This window comes from Prionailurus viverrinus, chromosome A1 (assembly GCF_022837055.1).
Source record: "Prionailurus viverrinus isolate Anna chromosome A1, UM_Priviv_1.0, whole genome shotgun sequence".
Classification (NCBI taxonomy): Eukaryota; Metazoa; Chordata; class Mammalia; order Carnivora; family Felidae; genus Prionailurus; species Prionailurus viverrinus.
The window spans coordinates 212871485-212897594 of record NC_062561.1 but is presented as its reverse complement, the minus strand read 5'-3'; the positions used below and the strand labels follow the sequence as shown (position 1 = coordinate 212897594).

General features: G+C 43.6%; 1 protein-coding gene across 1 annotated transcript in view; it reads right to left on the bottom strand.

The window, feature by feature from the left end:
- Positions 1 to 12886: 12886 nt before the first annotated feature.
- The window catches only part of AGXT2 (alanine--glyoxylate aminotransferase 2), a 62902-nt gene continuing 49678 nt past the window's right edge, over positions 12887 to 26110 (bottom strand). Inside the window, exons 14-15 of the mRNA XM_047857593.1 lie at positions 20999 to 21097; positions 12887 to 13003 (exon numbers count right to left, since the gene is read on the bottom strand). Of these exons, the coding sequence (XP_047713549.1) occupies positions 12887 to 13003; positions 20999 to 21097 (216 nt within the window). The remainder of the gene's footprint in view (positions 13004 to 20998; positions 21098 to 26110) is intronic.

Below are 26110 nucleotides of genomic sequence, written 5' to 3'. Positions count from 1 at the left end.
CTTGGGATCAAATTCTGAGTTCTCAGGTTCCTCATTCCCGCATTCCCTACCAGAGATTGGTGGCCTGGGAGACCTGACCCCTGACCTCTCATCCCCATCTCTCCCCACCCTCAGCTCCGTCCTGCTTCGTGCAGATATCCCAGTGCTCATGTCCATGTTCCATCTAAACCCCTGCAACCAGTTGCCCTAGGAGAAGACACATGTAGACCCCGCACATGAGCTTGGAGCTATTTGTGCAGGGGATGTCGGGGTTCTGGGGAACCGGGTATGTGGATTATAGCCTAGAACTTCAGAGCCTGGTAGATCCCTTGATCTCCAGGGAGGAGCATGGCCAAAGGAAGGCCAGACCGGGACCCCTCTGCGGCTGAGGGCCCAGAGCAGGAGCCCCTGGTTCCCCTCACATTGCTTCAGAACAATGTTAAGTGACTCCTCTTCCATGAAGCTTTCCTACTATCTCCTCAGTCAGAGTAAGTTTTTCTTCCTTTGAGCTCCTCTACCATTTGATACTTACATTCTTCCCCCAGAGCCAAACAATGGAACTTTTGGAAGGGTACACTCCATTCACCACTGCCAAGGAGCCTGCTCCTGAAGTCAGTCTATATTGCACAACCCAAGGCAGCAGAAATACTTAGTGAGGGGGTGTGAGGGGGTGTTGCCTCTTTTGATCCCCTCATCCATTTCCAAATGGATACTTCAGCTTCTCAGACCCAGGTCTTATTTTCTTTAAAATTTAACCTTAAGTGTAATTCTTAGTCATTGTCAGTATTACAACAGCATCAACTCATGAACGAATGAAGTAATACCCTCTCCCCGTTATCACCCTTTCGGGGTGTATGTGTGGAGGAGGGTCTGATAATAGCATTATAGATTTTTAAATAGTCTATTTTGGGATTTTAGGAGTTGGTTTATTACTCCTGTGGAAGCCTTAACATCTAAAACGTCACTGTTATTTTTTCTAATGCCTGGCAACCTTATTAAGCAAAATCTCCCCATCTCCTAACCATTTATCATTTACGCCTGACACTTTCCTTATGTGCCATCAGCACTTCATCACGGGATGGAAAACGACGTAATCTAAGAGCAGACTGGCTGGTAGAAAGCGGAGAAACCATAATCAGTACGGATTTATTGAGGATTGCTCTGAGGCAAGCCTAGGTCTGGTCTTCAAGTGGTTAAGGGAAGTCTAAGGCGTTTACTGATGCCTTCGAGGAAAGAAAGTCTTCCATATTCCCAGGTCTGTGAGACTCACTTTCCAACTGCCCACATCATCATCCTTACAGCCACTTAGAAACCTGCTTGTTCTCCAGGAGACCTTAGACATTGGGGCTGAGCAAGTCTGCAACAATGCCCGGAAATCAGAGAGCTCAGACACTTCAAAAACACTCCCTTCAGCTCTGTTTCCAGGAAAAGCTATGCCAAAGCCCTCTCAATGTATCTGCTGCTTCTTAAAAGTTTCAGGGAGCCGCAAAATGCTAGAGCTGATAGAGATCTTCAAGTTTATCTATCTAGTTCAACCCACTCATTTTCCAGATGAGAGAACTTGCTTCAGGGAAAAGACTGTCCCCTACTTTGGCAATGGCGCTCCGTGGACAGTGATCCGGCGTCACTGCTGGTATTTCCATTTACTTATATGTGTCTTGGTACCTTTCCTTGCTCCAAAAGGCACTGGAGACCAAATGTGTGGTACTGAGAAACCCATACATAAAGAGAAGGCATGAATTACCTGTGCTTCAGTGAATGTTTATCTCTCACCCAGATACGGAGAAGTGAGTCCTGTTCGCTTTAAAGCAGCCGAATCCCTGTGTCATTGCCTTCCTTTATGTAATACAAATCTCTGTATTAATCCTTGACTCTGTGCCTGCTGGAAGAAATGTCCCCTATGCACAAGCATATTCTTTTCAAAAATGTTTAAACTCGTAGCATTTACCATTTTAATCACCTCCAAGTGCACGGGTCAGTGGCATTAAGCACCTTCACAGTGTTGTGCAACCACCCCTGCTCTCTGTGTATCCATTTTCATCATCCCACATGGAAACTCTGTACCTGGCAACCAGTCATTTCCCATTCCTTCTTCCCCCAACCCTTGGTAACCTCTTTTACACTTGCTAGCTCTGTGAATGTGCCTAGTCTAGGTTCCTCACATATGCGGAACCATGCAATATTTGTCCATTTGTGACTGGCTGATTTCACTCAGCATAATGTTTTCATGCTTCCTCCAGGTGGTGGCAGGTGACAGGATCTCCTTCCTTTTTAAGACTGAACACCATTCCACTGTATGCATATGCCACGTTTTGTGTATCCATTCATCCAAAAAACACTTGGGTTGTTTCCACCTTCTGGCTATTACGAATTATGCTGCTATAAACATGGTTCCACAATTCTTTCAATTCACTTGGATATATACTCAGAAGTGGAATTGCTGGATCCTATGGTAATTCTGTGTTTCACTTTTTGGGGAGCTACCACACTGGTTGCATAATGGAAAACATTCCCACCAGTAATGTACAAGGTTCCCGATTTTTACATATCCTCCCCAATACTTTCTATTTTCTCTTTGTGCGTGCATGTGTGTGTGTGTGTGTGTGTGTGTTTTAAATAATAGCCATCCCTACAGGTATAAGTAGTATCTCATTGTGGTTTTGATTTGCGTTTCCCTAATGACTAGTGATCTTGAGCTTTTTTTTTTTTCATGTGCTTATTGGCCACTTATATATAATCTTTAGAGAAATGTCTAGGTAAGTCCTTTTCCCATTAAAAAACTTTCTTTAATGTTTATTTATTTTTTTTGAGAGAGCACAAGTCAGGGAGGGGCCTAAGGAGAGGGGACAGATTATCCGAAGTGGGCTCCAGGCTGATATCAGCAAGCCTGACGTGGGGCTCAAATTCACAAACCACGAGATCATGACCTGAGCTGAAGTCAGATGCTCAACCGACTGAGCCACCCAGGCACACCATTTTGCCCATTTTTTAATTGGTTTGTTTTGTTGTTGAGTTGTAGGAGTTATTTATATACTCTTGATACCTAGTCCTTATCAGGTATCTTATATGCAAACATATTATCCCATTCTGTGGTCTATCTTTTCACTCTCTCGATAGTGCTGTTGATGCACAAAAACTTTGAATTTAGAATAAGCCCAATTTATTTTTTCTTTTGTTACCACAACCAAGAAATTATTGCCAAATACAACGTCATCAAGGCTTTTATCTGTGTTTTCTTCTAAGATCTTTAGTGTTTTAGCTCAGTGTTTAAGTCTTTAATCCATTTTGGGTTGATTTTTGTATATGTTGTACGGAAAGGGTCCAGCTTTATTCTTTTGCATGTGGGTATCCAGTATCTCCAACACCATTTGTTGAAAAAATTACCCTTTCTCCATTGAATGGTCCTGGCACCGTTGTCAAGAATTAATTAACCATATATGTGAAGGTTTCTCTCTGGGCTCTCTATTCTATTCTATTGGTCAAAAAACGTGTCTTCATGCTAGTAATAAGTTATACAGAAAACAAGAAATGTGAATTCTTCAACTTTGTTCTTCTTCAAATATATTCCTTTAAAATCGTGCACCTAGAGAGCATACATTTCTGAAAGATATTTTCAAGAGTGGCAAAATCTGAATCTTCAAAACTTTAATACAGAAACTAAACTGTTTCTGTTGTTCCTTTGTTGCACTAAAAGGATTGAATGAGGTGCTCTTGGGTGGCTCAGCCAGTTAAGCATCTGACTCTTGGTTTTGGCTCAGGTCATGATCTCAGGGTTTGGGAGATCATAACGTGGACCTCCATGCCAGGCCAGCTCCCTGCTGACAGGTCTGTGGAGTCTTCTTGGGATTCTGTCTCTTCCTCTCTCTGCCCCTCCCCTGCTTGGGCATGCTTGTGCTTTCTCTCTCTCTCTCTCTCTCTCTGTCTCAAAAATAAATAAATAAACATTTTAAAAAAAGGATTGAAAGAAAATACGTCTTGCTTCCTTGTACCCCAACCTACCAGCTCTCCCTGCAATCCCTCTGGAAGGGTTAGAAGAGTAAGGGATGAGTTGATTCTGGGTGTAAAGATGCTGCTTAAAGAAATACAAAAAGAAGGGCGCCTGGGTGGCGCAGTCGATTAAGCGTCCGACTTCAGCCAGGTCACGATCTCACGGTCCGTGAGTTCGAGCCCCGCGTCAGGCTCTGGGCTGATGGCTCAGAGCCTGGAGCCTGCTTCCGATTCTGTGTCTCCTTCTCTCTCTGCCCCTCCCCTGTTCATGCTCTGTCTCTCTCTGTCCCAAAAATAAATAAATGTTGAAAAAAAAATACAAAAAGAGGTGTGCAGTAGAGGAAGGCAGTGCTCCTGGGAAGGGAAAAAGCTCCCTGCTAAAAAGAAGGTGGAGGGTAGAATATTGCTACAAAGAAGGAAGAAGGGGGGTTACTGGAGGCAGCTCCCAGGGTGTAGGGGTTGACTCCAGAGATGTTCCCAAGAATAAAGAGGGCCCTGAGGCCCAGGTAGGGGAAACTGACTCAGAACCACCCAGAGAGCATGGATCAAGCCCCTGTGCCAGGTCCTGGTGGGTAGCGGTGCCGAATGGAACTAGCTGGAATGATGGTTTTTAATGACACCTCTGCTAAAGTTCACTTACTATACTGATGTACCCCTAGCACCATCACAGGAAGAAAAAAAAAACCCTAAAAATATTTTATTTCTGGCATAATTTCCATGCTCTCCTCCTACCTTTTGCTTTTTAAAAATTTGCTTCAAGTGGCAATCAATGATGCCTGCAAACTGGGACTTTTAGCTAGAGCAGAGAAAGAGTTAGATAACAGGAACAACCAATGGTTTAACTCTTGCATGGGGGAGGATGAGAATGGCTGGCAGGCTGGGCAAGATGACAAGGAAGGGAACAGACAGCAAGACAAAGAAGGCCCAAAGTGTACCAAGGGCTAGTGATGAAACTCCCAGCCAGCCGTGACAGCCAGAGCCAGGGCAGTTGGAGGAAGTGAAGAAGATGTAGCCAGCAGGTGCAGGGGGCAGCACAAAGGGATGGCAAGGAGGCAAGCCAGAATCAAAAGTTTGGTTAGGACTGGCTGGGGTAGGCTGGGAATTACAGGCACCAAGCACTTGAGAAGCCAGCTGGATCAACTTACACCCCGTGGGGCCTGGAGAGCCCACACACCAGGGAGGAGGAAGAGAATGTAGGAGGAACCCACCCAGGGAGAAAAGCGCACGGAGCCCCTGACAGCAAGAGGCTGCAAGCCAAAGGAAGGCTTCCCTGGAGGCATGTTTGGGAGTCTTGGCATCTAGATAGTAAAAAGCCTGACATCATGGATCATGGATCTTGGATGAAATCACTCAGATAAAGTATATGGGGGGGGGGGGAGGGATAAGAGTTTAAGGTAAAAATCCCCGGGATATAGCAGCATTTGGAAGCAAACTAGACAAAAACCAGTGCATGGGAATACTAAAGACTCAAGAGGTAGTAAGAGGATGGAAGAGTGTGGAGCCATTAAAAAAAAAAAAGTGGAAGGAGAGAATTTCTAGAAGAATGTGACCAACAGTCTCAGCTGCCACAGAGCTTCCAAGTAAGGTGAAGGCTGAAGACATTCTGTTGAATTTAGCAGGTAAGGAGTTGTATTAGGGTTTTCCAGAGAAACAGAACCAATAGGATCTAGCTAGTTAACCATATATCCATCTATATAGATATATGTATATATTTATATATGCTGATATAAATGTATCTATGTAGACAGATTTTCTATATGTATACATATATCTACACAGATAGATATATAGCTAAATCCAGAAAGAGACTCATTATAAGTTATTGGATCCCATGATTAGGGAGGCTGGGAAGTCCCACAGTCTGTCATGTGCAGGCTGGAGACCCAGAGAAGCCAGCTGTATTTCGAAGGCCCAAGAACCCAGGAGAGGAGCCAAAGCTGCACTTTCCAGTCTGGGTCTGAGGGCCTGAGAAGCAAGAATGCTGGGCAGGAGGAGATCAATGTCTCAGCTCTAGTGGTCAGACAGAGACAGGGCACATCCAATCTTCCTCCACCTTTTTGTTCTATTCTGACCCTCAGCAAATGGCATGATGTCCACCCAGGCTTGGGAGGTCCATCTGCTTTCCTCAGTCCACCAATCTAAAGGCTAACCTCTTTGAAATCACTCTGACAGACACCCAGAAATAAGGGTTTATAAGATATCTGGAAATTTCATGGCCAGTCAAGTTCCCACATAAGAATAATCATCACAGGGGTTACCGGCAACATTTATAAGAACAGGTATCTGGGAGGCAGCCTGCAGGGCACTGAGGAAGTGGAGGTGGGAGGTGAGGAAGGGACGGAGCAGCAACCCAGCAGCATAATTTTAGGAAGAGTGCAGAAAGGTTGTTTTTGTTTTTTTTTCAACGTTTATTTATTTTTGGGACAGAGAGAGACAGAGCATGAACGGGGGAGGGGCAGAGAGAGAGGGAGACACAGAATCGGAAGCAGGCTCCAGGCTCTGAGCCATCAGCCCAGAGCCTGACGCGGGGCTCGAACTCACGGACCGCGAGATCGTGACCTGGCTGAAGTCGGACGCTTAACCGACTGCGCCACCCAGGCGCCCCTCTTTTTTTTTTTAATAGGAGAGAGAAGCACACTTAAAGGTTGAGGGGAAGGAAGGAGAAGAATGTAGAAGGGGAAAATCCAGCAGAGAATAAACAATTCATGCAGCAAAATCCTAGAGGACGTGGATGCTTGAGGTGTGTGGGGGGGGGGGCAGGGTAAAGGTTTCTGTGAAATAACAACCCACCATCAACATGCATGTGGTCTCTGTGATGGATGAGTAGGTGTTAGGTAGTGAGGCCTCGGGGCTCAGGAGGAGGGCAGCACTGTGGGTGGAGGACAGGAGGGTGAGCACAAACCCTGGGAGTGGGGAGACTAGTGTGAACTCTGTGATGTGAGTTGGGGACCTGAGAAGGCTAAGAATTGGGACACACCTTAAACAAAGAAGGGAAGGTATCCGGGAATCATCTTGATTTCTCCTGTGGAAACTATGGTCTTCTCCCAATCATCAAAGGGCGACTTTCTTTCTTTCTTTTTTTTATTTTTTATTAAATTTTTTTTAACGTTTATTTGTTTTTGAGACAGAGAGAGACAGAGCATGAATGGGGGAGGTCAGAGAGAGAGGGAGACACAGAATCTGAAACAATCTCCAGGCTCTGAGCTGTCAGCACAGAGCCCAACACGGGGCTCGAACTCACAGACCGCGAGATCGTGACCTGAACCGAAGTCGGACGCTTAACTGACTGAGCCACTCAGGCACCCCAGGGCGACTTTCTTTCTAAAATACTCACAGGTACTTTATTACCTGAAATTCTACACTGACATAATATATTTCCAAATACGTATTTCTCTATGTTATATATGTTTCCAATTATATATTCCACATGTTTAAGAAGATAAACCTAAATATATAGGTTTCTTAATACACACACACACACACACACACACACACAAGCCCGTATCAGATGACTCATCGTTTACTTCAGATGGGCTCCTTGCTGCCTTAAACTGTTGGTGACATTGTAACATCTATGGATAAAATGCACACAGCACCAAGGGGAGTTGGTTTTTGCCTTTCTGTAAGGTGAGCTGTTAGGCAGATATACAAGGATGGAGAAGACAAGGTCACTCTGCCTTGGCTCTAGTAGTTTAGAGTCTAGTAAGGGACATGAGTTGTATACACAAGAATAGACATTAGCCCAAGCACCAGCTAAGGAAGTTCAGTGTCAAAAGGAAAGAGACGCCAAGGAAAGAGTTAATATTAGTTGAGCAGATGCCGGTGTATTTTCTTATTTATTCCTCTTAAGGGTTCCACGATGTTAATTATTCTCTTTGGAGACAGGAAGCTTCCGCTTAGAGAGGTGAATTTGCTGGAAACAAATCAAGCAGAGAGTACGCAGACTCACTCCGTTGCATCATGTTGTTCCGACCAATTAAAAGTTTCTGTTTTCACTAGTTGCTGTCCGTAATGACCCTCCCAAACCAGTTCTTAATTAGACGGTTTTCTTGACATCTCTTTGTATGGCTGCTCTTCGTCATGTAATGCGGAATGACACTTCCAATTCTACCAAATGCTCCCTACGTCTGAATTGGTATAATGAAGACTTTGTTTCTGTGTCTTCACTCTTACGAAATTCGGTGGACCTTTCGCTTTTGTTGAGGTATTTTGTGGAGTTGGATTGTACTGTGCCCATTTTTAAAGGGACAAAGCTATGGCCCATTTTTACTGCTTGTGCCCTGTTGAAAGTGAGCCTTCTGCTTTAAGTAACCCAGAGCAAGGGTGGATGCAGAGCTCAGTAGCCTTCAACCTGCTTCTAATGATGACTAAGATGTTCTGGCATTGACATTCTGATGACAAAGTAGCGAATGTTGTGATGTTCTCTGTTATGCTTTTGTTGTTCTCTACAAGAAAGTGGGATTGAAAAGGTAGAAGAAGAATTCAGTCCTCCTGTGGTTTAGAGACACCTTCTGAGGTGAGCTTGAATTACTTGGAAGTTAAAAACTACACTGATGTAAAAAAATGGAGTTTTATAACGAAACCAAGAGCATAGTTTGTGACTGTATTGTCTCTTTATAAGTGTTATTTTATATCACTTTATAATTGTTATTAGTGGCATAACCAAAGCTTGATGTAACATGGTCTTTTTTTTAAATTATTTTAATTACTCTCTTCTGAGTGGATTGGCATTTCAAGAATTTTTAAACAGCTGCCAGCCTTTTACTTTTATATTCTGATCACATGATTAACTGTCAATATGTTCCTTGTGTGGAAAAAAGTTTACTTGAGCTGAGTGTTCATTATCTTCACTTTAGACCATTTTAACAAGTAAAGAAGTAAAAAAGAGCTTGGCAAGAATGTGGGTTCCTTGCCTTATATAAGCTGGCTTGCCTCCCACCTCCTGTGGGTAGAGCAGAAAATGGAAGGGAGGAAAATGGTGGTGCTAAACTCCTGCCCACGGCTCCAAATGGAAAGAAGTAGAAATCCATCATGTTTATAAACTAGTGAAAGGGATGAATGACCATACGTGCTGTAAGGGCATAATTTTTGCCCTTTTTGCTCCATTCCTCTGATGGCTTGTACATCTTAAATCCCCACCTGCTCATCAAGAAAGAGGACCTGGGATGCCCTGGTGGCTCAGTTGGTTAAAAGCCTGACTTCAGCTCAGGTTATGCTCTCACGGTTCCTGAGTTTGAGCCCCAAATCAGGCTGTGCGCTGACAGTTTGGAGCCTGCTTGGGATTTTCTCTCTCTCACTCTTTCTCTGCCCCTCCCTCACTTGCATGTGCCCTCTCTCTCTCTCTCTCGAAATAAAAAAATAAACTTAAAAAAAAAAAAAAAAGAGGAGCAGTTTCTCCTGATCAATAAGCATTCAGATAGAGCCATGAAACTCTCATTATTAGGAGGCAAGACCCAGAACGCTGCTCCCTGGCAGAATTCCACAGCCGGCTTTTACTCTATAGTGATCCCAGGAGGTGAGAAAGTAACAGTGTACACAAGGTCCTATAGGACTCAGGAAGCCACAAGGAATGTGTTCTATGAATTTATCTGAACGACGAAATCTCTCTAGCCCATTCCTTCCAAGAGAGGATGTTTTGGCATTGGCAGGGACCTGGGCTTGAGTATGAAACATTTTGTTTTGCTTGTTTGCTTTGTTTTGGATTTGTGTTTTATTGTGTCCTCTTCATGTTTTGCTAAATTCCCAAATGGTTATTATAAATTTATTTTCAGTGTTTTTCCCTTTTACTTTATTTTTAAAGAGAAGGAATATTGAAAATGAGAAGGCTTTGAAGAGGAACAAAGAAGTAAGTCTTGGCTTCTTTGTCTAAACTCCTTGACCCCATAATTTCCATTGACAATGAAGAGAGGAAGAACCTACCAGATAGAGTGAACTATAGGAGCAAAGAATTGATGTGCATAGCATGGAAAGAACAGAAGTAAAGTGCATAAAGGTGGTTGGGGGACAAATTATGAAGGCCTTTTAATGTCATAATAGTTGGAGTTTGGACTTTGTTCCATGGACAATACGGAACCCTCAAAGTCTTCAAGAGGTAAAAGATGTGAACATATTTATCCTTTAAGTAAGTAACTCTGGTGTCAGTATAGAGAATGGATTGGGAAGGAGTCCAGAATACCAGTTAGGAGGTAGTTTAAGTAGTTTAGAGGAGATAATGATGATGGCCCAAATTAAGGTAGTTTTGGTTGAAATGGAAAAAGCTGTTGGAGAATGTATTCACTAAACTCAGTCATATGAAGGGGGAAAAAATTACTTGGTGGAAAGTAATGCCCTGAATTGTGAGCCCTAGACAAAATGGTACAATTAATCCAGGGTTTCACTGGAGGAGAGATATTCAATGTATTTTATACCTGATATATTTTAAGGGTCCTTGTGACATCCGAATGAAGATCCAGACAGCTAGAATCTTTGGGCTGGGGCTCAGAAAAAAGGTTGACACTAAGGATGACCATTTGGAAGTCACCAGCATAGTCAGGACTGGTGAAATTCCTGAAGCAGATGAGGTACTCGGAGGAAGAGAGTATAGCATGGAAGAAGAGATGGCCCGGGATAGAACCTTGAAGTTGAGGAGTTGCCAGGAAAGAGACTGAGAAGGAGCCATCAGAGACAGAAGGACCACACTGCAGAAGCCAAGGAAAATCCTATTCAAAAAGGAGCAGTTGTGAGGTGCTTGGCTGGCTCGGTCACTAGAACATATGACTTTTGATCTCAGTGTTGTGAGTTCAAGCCCCACATTGGGTGTGGAGCCTACTTACAAAAATAAATAAATAAAAGAGCAGTTGTTTAGGAAGAACATTGAAAAGAAACGTTACGTTTTGGTCATAAGAAGGTCACTGATGGCCTTTTGAGAGGCAGTTTCCAAGGAATGAGAAGCAGGAGTGAGATCCTAGTTGTTGAGACATGGCCAGGAGGCAAGGAAGCATAACAGAAGCACAAAAACTGCTCTTGGGAGATATTGTAGTAAAAGAAAGAAGAGAAATGTAGCTTGAAGGGAAGAATTTCTATTTGCATAGTTCATGGGTTTATAAAGTGCTTTTAATTCATTAGCTTACTTGATCCACAACACAACTCAGGAGGCAGGAAGGGCAAGTGTTGATATGCCTGGGAACAAAATGAGGTTCAAAAAGTGGTTAGAAGGCTCACCCAAGGTCATCTAGAATAAGTAAGTGGTGGAAGAACTGAGTTTAAAATTCAGATCATTTGGCTCTCAATTCAATGACCTTTCCACTTTTCAAAACAGAGCATTTCTAAAACGTTTGCTCTGTTTGGAAATTGGATACAGGAAGGAATTGAACTCCTTGTTAAAGAGGTTTTGATCTTATCCAGGAAACAATGGGGAGCAACTGGAAGTTTCTGTGCAAGGGGACGCCATGTTTAAATCAATAACCAAGGGAGACAAATTTGGCAGCGAGGTATAGGATGCGTTAGCAGAACAGATACCTCAGGGGGTAGGTTACTAGAACATGGCATCCAACTGGACACAGCTCAGATAAACATCTATGCATGCTGAGAAAGTTATTTCCTTTCAGTTCTGCAGATCCTCTCCTGTTTGTGTTAAGGAAAGCATATCAGTTTGCCAGCAGTTTTTGACAGCCCTCAAATACTCTTGAATCTCCCTTTTGAACAAAGAGAGAACAAGCCTCAGACTGAGAACATCTGCAAGCAATTGCATTTTGCTAAAACTGAATTACATTGCTTTGTGTTCATTCTATTTGTAGGATTATTTTCCAGTTATGACAAGTAGTACTGATTTCTCATTTGTTCTTACTATAGAAAGGTTACTATCAGTTCTAAGTCAGGTGTTTTACACATATGGAGGAAAAACATGATGAATGCGCATTTTCTAATGACTAAAGTTTGGAAAATTCTGGTCTTGGAGACTATTGCAATAGGAGTAACAAAGGTTTAGTTCAGGGTGAGGGAATGGAAGTGGAAATTGAGAAGAAGGCTCTGATAAATATTTTAATGGAGTTAAAAATGAAGGGGATGGCTATCTTCCTAGGATATCTTCTGCATCATTTCTTGGGATGCTTATGGCTACAATAATAGAAAGCTTAAATCAAAAATGTTTGTGCAATACAAAGAATTTATTATCTCAGATAGCAAGAAGGTCCAAGGTAAGAATCTAGGTTTGGCTAAGTCAGTGGCTCATTGACATTACTAAAAGCTCAGCTTCTTTCTCTTAAAAATTTTTTTTTAATGTTTATTTTTTTGAGAGAGAGAGAGAGAGAGAGAGAGTATGAGCAAGGGAGGGGAAGAGAGAGGGCAACACAGAATTTGAAGCAGGCTCCAGGCTCTGAGCTGTCAGCACAGAGCCCGATGTGGGGCTTGAACCCATGGACTGTGAGATCATGACCTGAGCCAATGTTGGCGCCCCTAGACTCGGCTTGTTTCTACCTTCCAACCCTAGCAAAGAAGTTTTGTCTTCATGGCCTGAAAATGGCTGACATGATTTGAGCAGTTCCATCAGGACATAAGATGCCCAGTTCAAGAAGACATGTCTTCTGATGATGAAGAATGAAGGATAAAGAAACCTTTGCCTGGAGTCATGTCCATCAAAATACTTTTCTTCAGGATTTATTGTCCCCAAATATGTCAGATATCATGCATAAACCAACTGCTGGCAAAATGAAATTAAATTACCATTACTAACCTAAACTAATTAAGATTCATTCTCTGAGCTAGGGATAGAGATCTCTTCCTGAAGGACAGATTTCTCTAGATAATAGGGGCTTTGGTAACAAATGTGGTTGGTAGTCAGTCAACCATGTCTTGGACAACATATACCAATTATATAATTGAATTCCTCAAATTAACCATTGAACATAAGTGGGAAGTTCTTGAAGCTTATGGTTTTTTATCTTTAAGAATTTTGTTGAGCTCTTCTCTCCATGTGTTGGGTTAAGGCAGATCGAAATACTTCCACTGCAAAATGAACATCTGGTTTAGTGATGCACATCGAGGGCGCGATGCGGAAGGTCTGGGGAGACAAAGGAAAATAGAGCAGCAGATCATCCTAGAATCAAATATAACTCTGAGAAAATGCACCAAGCTAAGAATCTAAAACCTTATTTTTATGACATTTCTTGCGTTTCCCTCCTGGGTTGGTCTCCTTCCTTCCCAATGCCATACCCAAGCCATTCATCTTTTAGTCTCATAAAAATTCTGGTACCATCTGGCTCTGCCCCTCTTCCTTTTTTTTGTCATCTGCTCACCTCCTGGTTTTTCTACCTCCTTCACTGAGGTCTTAGGCACCGATCTACACTCCATTTCTGCAGGCACATGAGGGTGACCTCCATGTCCTGGATACAGCCCTACAAACTTTCTTGATGGCCACAACTCCAAGAAACTTCATCTCTGCATCAGTTCCCACCCAAAGCCAGTGCTGCGAGCTTCCTCTTTGCCAGGGATAACCCAATTTCTGACTCCCATGACATCTATCCTTTTCATGAAAACTTCAGTCTCCTTAATCCTCCATAGCTTCAGGTCTTTGCCCCATTCAGTGTCTTCCCTTTTTCTGCCCAGCCAGTGTCGATTGTTGGAACTACTTTCTCACTTGCCCCCTCATTTCATGGGCACCCCACCCTCTGCTGCTGCACCCACACACACAGGTTCCAACCTTGGTCAAAGCTGTGATTGAACCACACGGCTCCAACATGGCAGGCGGGAAGTGTTGGAGAAAACCTTACTGCTGGGGAGACTGACACCATTAGATTGCCAGTCTCCAACTTCTGCTGGTCCAGAAATTTCTCTGGTCTTCTGTCAGCTTCCTTCCCCATTCTAAACCTTTATCATCTTTCTCAATTTTCTCCAACTCCTACGCCTCTCACTCTGTTTCATAGACAACCTTGCCTCATGCTTCTCAGAAGCTGTCAGGAAAGATCTTTCTATAAACTTGTTTGCTCCCACATCCATTCTTCCATCCCCGCCTGAAGGTGAACAGAACTAGGTGTCTTTACTATTTAACTCCAAAATTTCTGCCTGTGCCCTTGGCCCTGGATACTCCTGATGAAGGAGCAAAAGGCAAGCTGAGGGAAAGGCACAAACTAACACCCTGTAACCCTCTCTCCCCAGGTGGGATATATGTGTCATTTCTACGCACTACTGGCTGCCCAAGAACAAAGGAAAGGGAAAACATGGTTAACTGATAGAGATCAGTTAACTGATGATAGTCTCGTCAGTCTGCAACCGTCTTAATGATTTAAAAGAAAAACGACAATCTCCAGAAGCCTATAGACTCAATTTCCTGGAGCCTTAACATCACCCTCCCCTCCACAGGATAGAAATTCTTTTTTTTTTCTTTTTAATGTTTTTATTTTATTTTTGAGAGAGTGCAGGCAGGGAAAGGGCAGAGAGAAAGGGACAGAGGATCTAAAGTGGGCTCTGAACTGAAACAACAACAACAAAAACCCAAAAAACCTCTTTCTGAGCTTTTCATTTTATTATTTATTTATTTATTTATTTATTTATTTTTCTTTCTGAGCTTTTTAAACAAACTTCCCCAAGATTTAAATTGTAAAGGAAGTCTTTTTGCCCAATTAGGCTTACTTTATTTGTTGTGTTAATTTGCTGGTTTACGTATTTGGCGTGATATTAATATCTTTAAGATCATAAAACTAAAATGGGTAAGAATTTCCAGAACTAAAAGTTGCATTCAAACTGAGTAGGAATTAGTAACATGGAACTAAATGAAATGAAGAAGATGGTGATTGATAGGTTTTGTGACTCTGGTTTGAAACATTGCTGGTTCTCTAACGTTTGCTCTTCCAGACTAAGGAAACTTTCTCTTAAGATATCCATGAAATATAGAAGTGTGATAAAGTATTCCTTTGTAAACAAATTGAAGCATTTAACTTTTCTTTCTACCTGAACCCTCTGAAATTCAAAAAGTCTCAGTGAGTATTCTTTCTTCCGTGGCAAAATCACAGTTATTTGCATTAAGTTCAATAAGCATCTGTTCTCCTTGTAACAGGACACCACTGGATACATTGGTCATTTTATCCAGACTTTGACTGGAATGTCATGTTTGAGATCCATGCATAGACTCAGCTGTGACCAGACAGCTTTAAGGAACCAAGGTTGACTTTATGAAACAAGGAGCCATAAATCCCCTTGAAATGTTGGCCTGATACTTTGCTTACAGCAGCCTCACCAGGTGAGTAAAGAAGGTCACTTCCTGGCAGGTGCAGGAACCTCAGGATATTTGGGGACCTCGAGAAGAGGAATTTGCCCACATCTGCAGGTACTGCAGTCCTGTCTGATGGCCTGTATTTGGTTTGGCTTCTGCCTAGAGGGGCTACTAAAAGTTCAGTCGAGATTCCTTACAAAAAGTTCCAGCAAAGCAAATTTTAAAAGATCTTTATGATCCATCACTGTACTTGCTGAGCTTGTGTATATCATTTTACAAACAAATTAGTCTTAATTTTGCTATATATGAAAATGAGTGTAATTATAGAGAAAAATTATGTCTCAATAACACATCTCCGTAGATATTAAATTTTAACACTATTTCTTGTAAACTAGACTAGATCCTGAATTCTTCTGGTTTCCTCATGTATTTGGCTATAGCTCTCCAACTAAGATTTCTAATCTTCTTCTATTCTCTTGACTTAAAGTCATTAAACACTAAAACTATCTTTTTACTAAAAGCCCTAAGAACTGATGCTGGGCAACTTGAGGTAAATTTCAAAGAAACTGCCACAATAGCTCACAGACAGACCATTTTCTTGCTTGTCATTCTCTGAGGATAATAACAAGACCCCATGGGCATAGGATTGTTTGAACAACTGGAAAATGGGATGGATTCCCCCAACAGTTATATATGAAAGGCCTTTTTTCACTATAGACCTATAAGTAAAGACCATAGTGCTTTATTAAATTAGTCGCTTGAAGCCAGGTTAATGAATAAAGCTCTAAATGAATATGCAAACCATATCCTCCCTAAACCTGATCTGACAGTAACGAGCAACTGACCCCATATAAACCCAGGGGACATGGTTTATTTAAAAGTGTGGAAATTTAATACAGCTGGAGACTTAAATCTGAAATGGGAAGGCCCCTACTGGGTCGTATTATGTACCCCCCCCCCAGGGCCATACAACTAAAAGAACAATTCATGGGGTGCCTGGGTGGCTCAGTGGGTTAAGTGTGTGACCCTTGGATTTGGCTCAGGTCACAATCCCACAGTTCATGGGTTCCAGCCCTACATCAGGTTCCATGTGAGGACGCTTCAAGCCTACATCTAAACATCTCACTGGCAGCGCTCGGGACTTTGACACTGGGCTTGTAATTTGCTCCAAGCATTAACCTATATTTTTCTTTTGTTTCTATAAAATGCACCTCTTATTAATTACCTGATTGCTTACTGAACAAAACAGAGACTATATGATGGCTAACATGAACTGTTACACAATTAAAGCCTCAAATGACTCTCAAAATAGCATTACATTATTACACACTGCAATAACCCAAATGCATAAAACAGTTCTACGAAACAGAATGGCATTAGATGTTCTAACTGCTGCACAAGGGGGAGCTCGTGCTCTCATAGCTACAGAAAGCTCTGTATACATTCCAGATTGTCACAAAAATATTTCTGGGTTTCTAACTGACATGAATACTCAAATTAGCATTTTAAATGATCCCTCTCTTGCCTTTCATGATTGGTTATACTCCTAGACTGGAAGAGGATTTTTGTCCACTACCAAAGGACTCTTATTTGTGCCTTTTGTTATTTAATTATGGTATGCTATTTTCTCCCATGTCTCCCTTCCTGGTGCCAAGACCCCATCGCTACAATATCTTCAAGCCAACAGATGATCCTTTCTACTCAAGGAGGTTCATGTATGTTGCCCACGTTGGATTCAGCTGCCTCTGTCCTTCATAACTTTCCTATACATTCTCTGACTGACCAATGTTGACCTGTAGATAGAAATGTCTCTATGCTCCCACTCAGCAGGAAGAAGTTACAGAAGATAAGACCTTCCACCTTCAACAACCGTAAAGATTTAAGGGTCAGAATTGTTCAGGAGGAAATGCTGAGGGAGCAAAAGTCAAGCTGAGGGCAAAGCACAACGTGTGGCTTTCCTCAGGCACTCCTGACTGGGCAAGAACAAAAGAAAAGGAAAACCAAGTGGTTAACTGATAGATATCACAGTCTGGCAGCACGTAAGTCTCCCTCAGTCTGCAACTGTCTTAATGATTTACAAGAAAAAAAGCAAACTCCAGAAGCCTATACACTCAATTCCCTGGAGCCCTAACATCACCCTCCTCTCCACAGGATAGAAAATCTTATACAACCCCAGTGCAGCTCTTTCTGCCCATGGGTCCTTTCCTTGTGCTTTAATAAAACCACTCGTTTTGCACTGAAGATGATGGGGTTTTGGGTGATGGTGGGGTTTGGAGCTGACGGCCAAGAAAGAATTCTTGAAGACATCTTTGGTGCAAAAAGGTGAAGAATGACCAGTTACATACTGTGAAGTTGGGGGAGGTAAAATCAAGAGGAAGTTTCTTAAAGGGATTTTCCATATGCTAAAGGCTCATAGATTTCTGGAAGCCTAGCCATTGTCAAGTTAAGGTTGTTTTTCCTCCTGCAAAGCATTAACATTAAGACAGTGGGGGGGGGGTTCCTGGACTTTAGGGTATTGATAAGATTGCCCCCCTTTTTTGTAATTGTACTAAGATATTAGTACTGATGGAGACCCTATCAGTTTAACCATTTGTTTTCTGTCCTTTCCTTTGTTCTCTGGCAGCCAGGAGCTCCTGAGGAGTATTACACGTACCCCACCTGCGGGGTGGGGTTGAGGGGTGGGGGTGGGGTGTGTGCTAGCTTGTGCTTTTCCTTTAGCTTGCCTTATGCTCCCGCATCAACGATGTCTCAAGCATCCCGTTCTCTTAAATCTCCAATTTCTCAATCCTCCTCAGCCTATAAACAAGCAGATGTAAAGCTCTGCTAACACAAATTCAAACCACACCAGATATAAATCTGTCGACTCCCCCCCCCCCCCATTCTAGCTACCATACGAATGCTATTGTCTCTTTTCATCCAAACTTACTAAAAAGACTGGTTAATGCTTATTGGCCACTATTTTTCACTCTGCCCTCCCTCCCAACCCACTGCAGTCTGGCCTCTGCCTCTGTCAACTTTCTGACAGCACTCCAGCCAAGTGATGGGGTTTTGAAGCGTTGGTGGGGGTCTGGAGCTGACAGCCAAGAAACAATCCTTGCGATGTCTTCGGTGCAAAAAAGGTGATTTTATTAAAGCACGGGGACAGGACCGTGGGCAGAAAGAGCTGCGCTGGGCTTGTGAGGAGTGACTGGTTACATACTATGGAGTTGGGGGAGGTAAAGGCAAAAAAGGAGGTTTCCAAGAAGACTTTCATATGCTAAAGAGGACTCTGAAGATGCCAGGGGCCTTGCTATTGTCAAGCTAAGGTTGTTTTTCCTTCTAGCAAATCATTAGCATTAAGACGTTAAGGAGTTCCTGGAGAATACTCTGTATTTGCCTCAAATATTTGTCAGGGGGCTGCAGGTCATAAGGAAATTTGATTTTATCTACCATTTCCGTCTTGCTTTCATCCCCCACCTCGCTATGGAGGGGAGGGTCATGTGATATGGGAAACAAAGGCAGGAGAAAATGGCAGATAAAATTAAATTTCCTTATAACCTGCAGCCCACTGACAAATACTTGAGGCAGGCAGAGTAAAAGGTCTCTCCAGGAAGGTCCTCCTGTCTTAAGGCAGCATGTTCAAAGCTGCATTCATTCTTGCCACCTTAAAACCACAACTCCACTATGGGTGAGCTCAAGCAGCACCATCAGCAACCCCCCCCCCCCCCCCCCCCCCCCCCCCGCCCGCCCGACTCAAGGCCCCCAGGCTTGCCCCCTTGGGTTCTTCTCTTCAGAGCAAAGATTCAGAAATCAGACCGCCTGAGTCTGGATCCTGGTTCTGCCACTCACTGGCTGCGTGACTGGGGTAATTTACCTGACCTCTCTGTGCTTCTTTTGCTTCATCTGTCACATTAGAATAATAGTATTTCTTTCATAGGCTGGTTGAGAACATTCGCTGTGTCAATGCAAAGTGTTTTTAAGAGTGACAAGCATTAAGGCTTTGTGTTATTACCATTCACTGCCTCCCTTCTGCTTCAATCACACTAGTGCCCTCGTAGCTCTTTGCCCTCTGTAATGTTTCTATACATGCTTTGAGTGTTTATCTCATTGTGTAACGCAGGCTCAGCTTAGCTAGAAAGTCTGGGCTGGGAGTCCCTTCTCTTTCCTCCTGTAATACCCCTTTCTATAGCTGTCCATGAGCTTGCTACATTGTATTGTAATTTGCTCTTTCTATGTCTTTCTCTCCTGCCAGCTCCAGTGACTGGATCTTATTTATCATTATAACTTTCGTATCCAGCGTAGCAACTGCTGTCTAGCACTTAATTGTTTTCCATATAACTAAGAAATAACTAAGTAGGTAAACAGTTGTTTCATGTTGATAAGTTACAGGTCTTAGGATTTTTAATCATTAAATTGCTCTGATCTGTACAGAAAAATATTTGTGACCAGGTCAAGGAAAAAAAACGTTATCAAGACTGTCCCAGCAAAAGTGCTCATTCTGGTTTTGCTTGATGGCCTTTTTTGGGGGGCTATTTCTTAACAGGCTTCAGGGGAAGTTGAGGAAAACTTATAGACACAAAAGAACACAGTGATGTCCCCTTGAACAAAGGTAGAGAGTGTCAAGGGTCAAGAGCACAGGTAGAAGATCTAAATCTGAACAGGAGAGACTCCTCATTCCCCGAATCTTCCAGAAAGGAAGTAAACCATGGATGTGGGCTGGGGCGCCTGGGTGGATCAGTCGGTTGAGCTTCCGACTTGTGCTCAGGTCATGATCTAATGGTTCATGGGTTCGAGTCCCACTCAGACAGCTCAGAGCCTGGAGCCTGCTTTGGATTCTGTGTCTCCCTCTCTCTCTGCCCCTCCCCTGCTCACACACACACACACACGCACTCTCTCTCTCTCTCTCTCTCTCTCTCAAAAATAAATAAAAAATTTAAAAAATGGAGTTGGGGACAGATGAGTTTACAAAGAGACCTTCTTTAAGAGTTTCCATTTTCTCAGAGAAGTAGGAGGCAAGAGTGTTCACTGAACTAGAGAGAGAAGTAGAAATGGAGCAGGGAAACTGGGAAGAATGATTGACATTGAAAATGGGAAAGAAAGAAGACAAAGGACAAAAACAAATTAAGGGAGGAGCAAGAGCTACCCTAAATCTTAAATTTCTGCCCTGGAACCACGTCAGGGGGAGGGCACCGCTGGTATAAGAGATTTGGGAGAGAGCTCCAGTGACAGCAGCAGAGCATGCCCACGGGGCAGGGTCACACCAGGGGCCCACACCTGACTGGGGCTGTACTTGGCCTTTCCAGGAAGCAAGCAGGGAGAGCTGGTCCCTGCGTCTCCAGCCTCAGGGTGAAGGGCACTGCGAGTGGCAGGTTCTGGATTCTCATTAGGGACCCAACCAGTGTGGTCCCCCACCTGTCCAGCAGGGTCACCTGGGCCAGCATGTTCAGGTTGCTCCTGGGCACAGTGACCACTATGTCCCAGCAGGTTTAGGGTCCTCAAAGTCAGAGCCCAAGGCTGGGTTAAGAAGGACTAGCCTTGCTTTTACAGGATTAGAACCAATTCATACAGGAGACAAACTAGTTATTGCATGATTGTGATGACTCTACTGTGACCTATACTGGAAATCCTCTGGTTTGCGGGTGCATCTTTTTGTGCCTTGTGAGACCCTCCTCGGAGAGCTGCCATAATGAAACCTCTTGGACACAGCGCCCTCTAGTGGTCTGAAGGCCTCCCTGCACTTTTCTCTTGAAAATACCGAGCTTTGTGCCCAGAGGAAGTGGGGCCGGGTGGTGAAGCCAAGTGACCAGCACTGGGACATCAGGGAGAAGCCTAACTAAAGGGGTAGGTAAAGACCGGTCTTTCTCTTACCTGGGCAAAAATGCCACCTCTGCCAATTATAAGCCCCATGTGTTTGCAGTCCTCATGGATTTGATTTACTTCTTCCTGGGGAAGTGGTTGGCGACCTATCTGCAAACAAAAATATCTCCTATTTGGATTTGAATTGTTAAAGACATCATCTATCAGAGAGAGAGAGAGAACAAAAGCAACTCAAGCAATAAATATTAGTTTTGATTCCAATTCATCCCAAATTCTCAAAAATAAAACTGAAGGCGAATGCAGATGGCCAGTGACTCTTGGCTCTGCTAACGGGTATCCCGGGAGCTTGGTTCTTTCGTAGCCAGATTTGGAGGGGGCTTTATTCTCAACTCTTCACTTTGTTTTGCTCATGTAAAGGGCTCATTTCAAAGTCCAGGAGATGGCTCCAAAGTTATACCAGGGCAGGAACAATCCAGGCCTTCCCTGGGCCACAGCTTGGCCTGGGCAGCTGGGGTGGGAAGACTGTCTCATCTCCCTGGCTTGTGGAATTTGCTCTTTCTCCCCCAACACTTAATCCCCCAGGGTTAGGAAAGGTAAGCACTTCGGGGTGGGGGTGGGGGGCAAGAAGCTCTTTCAGGTTACCAGGCATCTGAAGTTGGTCTCTCCCTGGGGGTCCAGACAGGCCAGTACCGCTTTGGTGGCACTGGGGTGGGGGCCGGTGCCCTTTCTATGTGTCTGTCTTCCGAGCCTGATTACAAATGCCTCCTGTTGACTTAGTCGTTTCAAGTCTGACTGTGTATCTGCCTGACCTGGAGGCCTTTTCAAACCACAGACATTCGGGGCTCAGGCTCGGCCTATGGAATGAGGAGACTTGGGGCAGGCCTAGGCATCTGGGTTTGTAAAATGCCCAGCAGGTGCCCACCCTGGGAATCACTGCTGTGATCCTGTTTTGGGTGCTGAGCACGGCCACCGCCGCGGGTCTCTCTTTTGCAGCACGGCTGTGGTGAGACATCAGCAGGGGTCTCGTTCTCTGGTTTCAGATGCATGAGACTTGATCCTGGCTCATGGACCAGCTCCTGCCATCCTTGTGAGGCAGAGGAGAGCTCCCTCCAGGGGTCCCAGCTTTGTGCTCCTCGGGGCTTCCTACCCACCCTACCTCCAGAGTTCGGTACACATCCCCTCCCTGCACTGTCCCCCAAACCTTCATTCTTGGTTAAGTCTCAGTGTCCCAGCATAGAGTAAGGCCACACCTCCCGGAGATGCTCACGTTTTTGCCTGACTCAAAGCTTTAAGATAAGGAAAATCATATTTAAACTTGCAGAGTGCTAGTAATGAGGACCTGGGATCAGGGACAAGGCCAGGATCTTCTCATCGATCCTGAAATGTCATCACGCACTCCTGCCTGTCGCTGATGTTCTCATCTAGTAGACCGGGAAGACTAAAATATGACAAAATAATTGAGGTAAACTGTGAGAGCCATAAAGTGGGCAGACGTGGTGTGGGAATAATGGGAGGTCAGAGGGCGCTCAGCACCCTCTGGAAAGGTTTCCTGCGGGGAAGCTGGACTGGTGGGGCCTTGGTGGCTAGTGAGGATCTGGATAGGTGACATTTAGCCTCTGGACTGGGCCAGCCCCCTCCCTGCTCCCTTGCCCATTTTCTCATCCCCTGGCCTCAGCTGCTATGACTAACTCAACATCTTGTACACATGCTGCAGAGAAAAGCAGGGCTGGAAACTCTGCGGCAAAGCCCAGAACAGCCTGCCCAGGCCCCTTGCTCAAGCCTATGTCCCAGCTGCTTGATAACCAAGTGGGAATGTTAGTAACGGACCTCTCGTTGGGTGTGGAATGTAGCTTCATGTTTATCTTTGTTGCTGTTGTTGTTAATCAGCATTTAAGTAATTATAAAAGTAATCCATGGTTATGGAGAATAAAGCCTTATACCAGAATGGAAGTACATAAAGGAAAAATGGAGCTTCCACTCCCCCAATCGTCCTCCTAGGTTCACCTCCTGTTGATAATTTCATGTGAGCCAGACTCTTTTTCTCTCTGCACAAATACATCCCTATGCATATTAAAAAAAAAAAGAAGTCATACTTTATAATGTTTTTCAATTTGCTTTTTACAATTTACAATATATCATGGACATCTTTCCATGTCATTTTATTTGGACCTCAGCTTAAAGGTTACCTAGTATTTGAGTTCTTTGGCAGAGTAATTTGTTTCATCGTCTAACATTCGACAGTTATGTCATTTCCATTTTTTTTATGATTGTAAACAGTCCTGCAAACAACCCTGCTCGTCTATATCTTCACACACTTCTGTGAGTATTTGTTCAGGACATATTTCTAGGTGAGGAATTGCCAGCTCAAAAGGCATATTTAAAATCTTGATAGATTTTTAGGGGCAGGACTTAAGATGGCAGAGATGTAGGGGGACCTGGGCTTCCTGCTTCCCTCAGACACAGCTGTGTTGAGGTCAGAACATTTGGAATACCCAGGAATACAGTCTGCGGAGTGACCGAAACATCTCCCCAGGTGGATGGAGACAGCTTGGCGGGGCAGAGGTGCACGTATGCGGATTGGAAGAGATAAAACAGGTGGGGTAGGAATGGAGGGGAGGTGACCCCTTCTGTGGAGTGACAAAAGGGAGAGAAAGAGAAGCTGTGGATTGTGGTTTTGTGGTTTTGTTAAGACGAGAGAAAAACTTCTCCACACCATCGACCGGGGAACAAGAAATACAGAGAGAGCCTTCTCTGTATTACTCTACTTTGCAAACCTCCATAGGAGCTGAAGATCAGAGTTTTCAGGGGTGCCTGACTTTCTCTGGACCAGAGCCACCACCATGTGTGTGGGCCCGGGACGGGGAGGGGAATAGCAAACTCGGAGTGCCCAGGGAGAGAGCAGTCCCTTCCCTTGAGTACTGTGGGACTGGAGACCATTTGTCAGATGGGCAGAGTGGCACTACCCTAGAAACAGGTCCTCGTGGAGCAGGATCCTTTAAAACATTGGGTTTTCAATCCCAGCCGAGTGCCTGGGAGGTGCTGTAGATTGTGGAGCAAGACAAGCCCCTGCCTGCACGATTCTGTGAGGGCTGCCTGAACAATGTGGCTTGAGACACCTGGTCCGGGGAGAAGAGACTGGGGTGTTGCCATCTTTCTCCCCATCACCAACACGGGGGGCTTCAGGGAACAGGACAGCAGCCCTCAGTGGAGGTGGGACCTGCTTACATGAAACCCCACCCCTCCGTGCCTGGTAACCACTTATCTACTAGAGCAGGACTGGTGCTGACCAAACCAGACGGCCTCTCCTCCAGACCAGCACAGCCACTGGTTCCAGGCACCAACAGACAATTGTCCTGTGGTTTTCACGTTAGTCTGTTTTTTTCCTCTTTTCTTTTCTTTCCTTCTCTTCTCTTTTCCCTTCTTTTTCTTTCTACCCTCCTCTTTTTTTTTTCTTTCCTCCCATTGGAATCAGGCTCATACTTTCTGATTTGATTTTTGGCCAATTCTTAATATCTACCTATCTTTTTCTTTCTTTCTTTCTTTCTTCTTTCTTTCTTTCTTTCTTTCTTTCTCTGTTCTGGTTTTTTGTTTAATCAGGCATTTTTACTCTATTATTATTACACTTTTTCTGTGTCTCCTTCTTTATTTTCCTCTCTCTCTCTCTCTCTCTCTGGGTCAAACTTTATAGTTTCTTTGATTCTCTGCCTGGTCTTTTTCTCCCCCTTTCATTTTTCTCTTTGTGATGGGATAAGGTCCCCCCTCCCCTTTCCTTTTTTCCAGGGTTATTTCAACGAACAAAGCAAAAAACACATGATGGAAGATGCAAACAATCCACCATCACAAGCAGTGGGATAGAGCAGCCCAAGTCACAACAAGAGAGTACATGCAACACACTCCAAAAACACTTCCTAAAGTGCCAGCCCTTGGACAATATACGACCCCTTTTTAATATAATAGTACTCACAGATGCAGGATGTATAACAAGCTATTAAAACACGTAAAATACAGAAACCTAGCCAAAATCTTGAAATGGAAGAATTCTCCTCAAAAAAAATTCCAGGAAGAAATGACAACCAGAGAATTGCTCAAAACAGATATAAACGATGTATCTGAACAAGAATTCAGAATAACAGTCATAGGACTAGTAGCTGGGCTTGAATAAAGCATAGAAGATGGCAGAGAATCTATTGCTGCATAGATCAAAGACCTAATGAAATAGTCATGATGGATTAAGAAATGTTGTAAACTAGTTGAAAAATAAAGTAGACACAGTGACAGCAAGGATGGAAGAAGCAGAGGAGAGAATAGGTGAAATAGAAGATAAAATTATGTAAAATGATGAAGCTGAAAAAGAGGGAAAATGAATTACTGGATCCCGAGGAGAGAATTAGAGACCTAATGATTCAATGAAAAAATAATATCCCTATCACAGGAGTTCCAGAAGAAGAAGAAAGAGAGAAAGGGGCAGAAGGTTTATTTGAACAAATTATAGATGAGCTCTCCCCTAATTTGGAAAGGAAAGAGACATTCAAGTTGAAAAGGAACAGAGAACTCCTTTCAAAATCAACAAAACAGGTCAACTTCATGACATATTATTGTGAAACTGGCAAAATACAAAGATAAAGAGAGAATTTTGAAAGCAGCTAGGGACAAACAGGCCTTAACTTACAAGGGTCACAGTTTCTTAACCTACAAAGGTAGTCACATAAGGGTAGTAGCATACCTGTCCACTGAACTTGACAGGCCAGAAAAGAGTGGTAGGAAATGTTCAATGTGCCGAATAGGAAAAACATGCAGCCAAGAATCCTTTATCCAGCAAGGCTGTCATTCAGAATGGAAGGAGAGATAAAGACTATCCCAGACAAACAAGAACTAAGCCAGCCCTGCAGGAGATCCTAAGGGGGATTCTGTGAGTGGAAAGCATCAAAGACCACAAAGGACCAGAGACATCACCACAAACACAAAATCTACAGATAACACAATGACACTAAATTTATATCTTTCAATAATCACTCTGAATTTAAATGGACTAAACGCCCCAATCAAAAGGCATAGGGTATCAGAATGGATAAAGAAAGAAGATCCATCCATAGGCTGCTTACAAGAGACTAATTTTAGACATGAGGACATCTGCAGATTGAAAGTGAGCAGATGGAGACCATC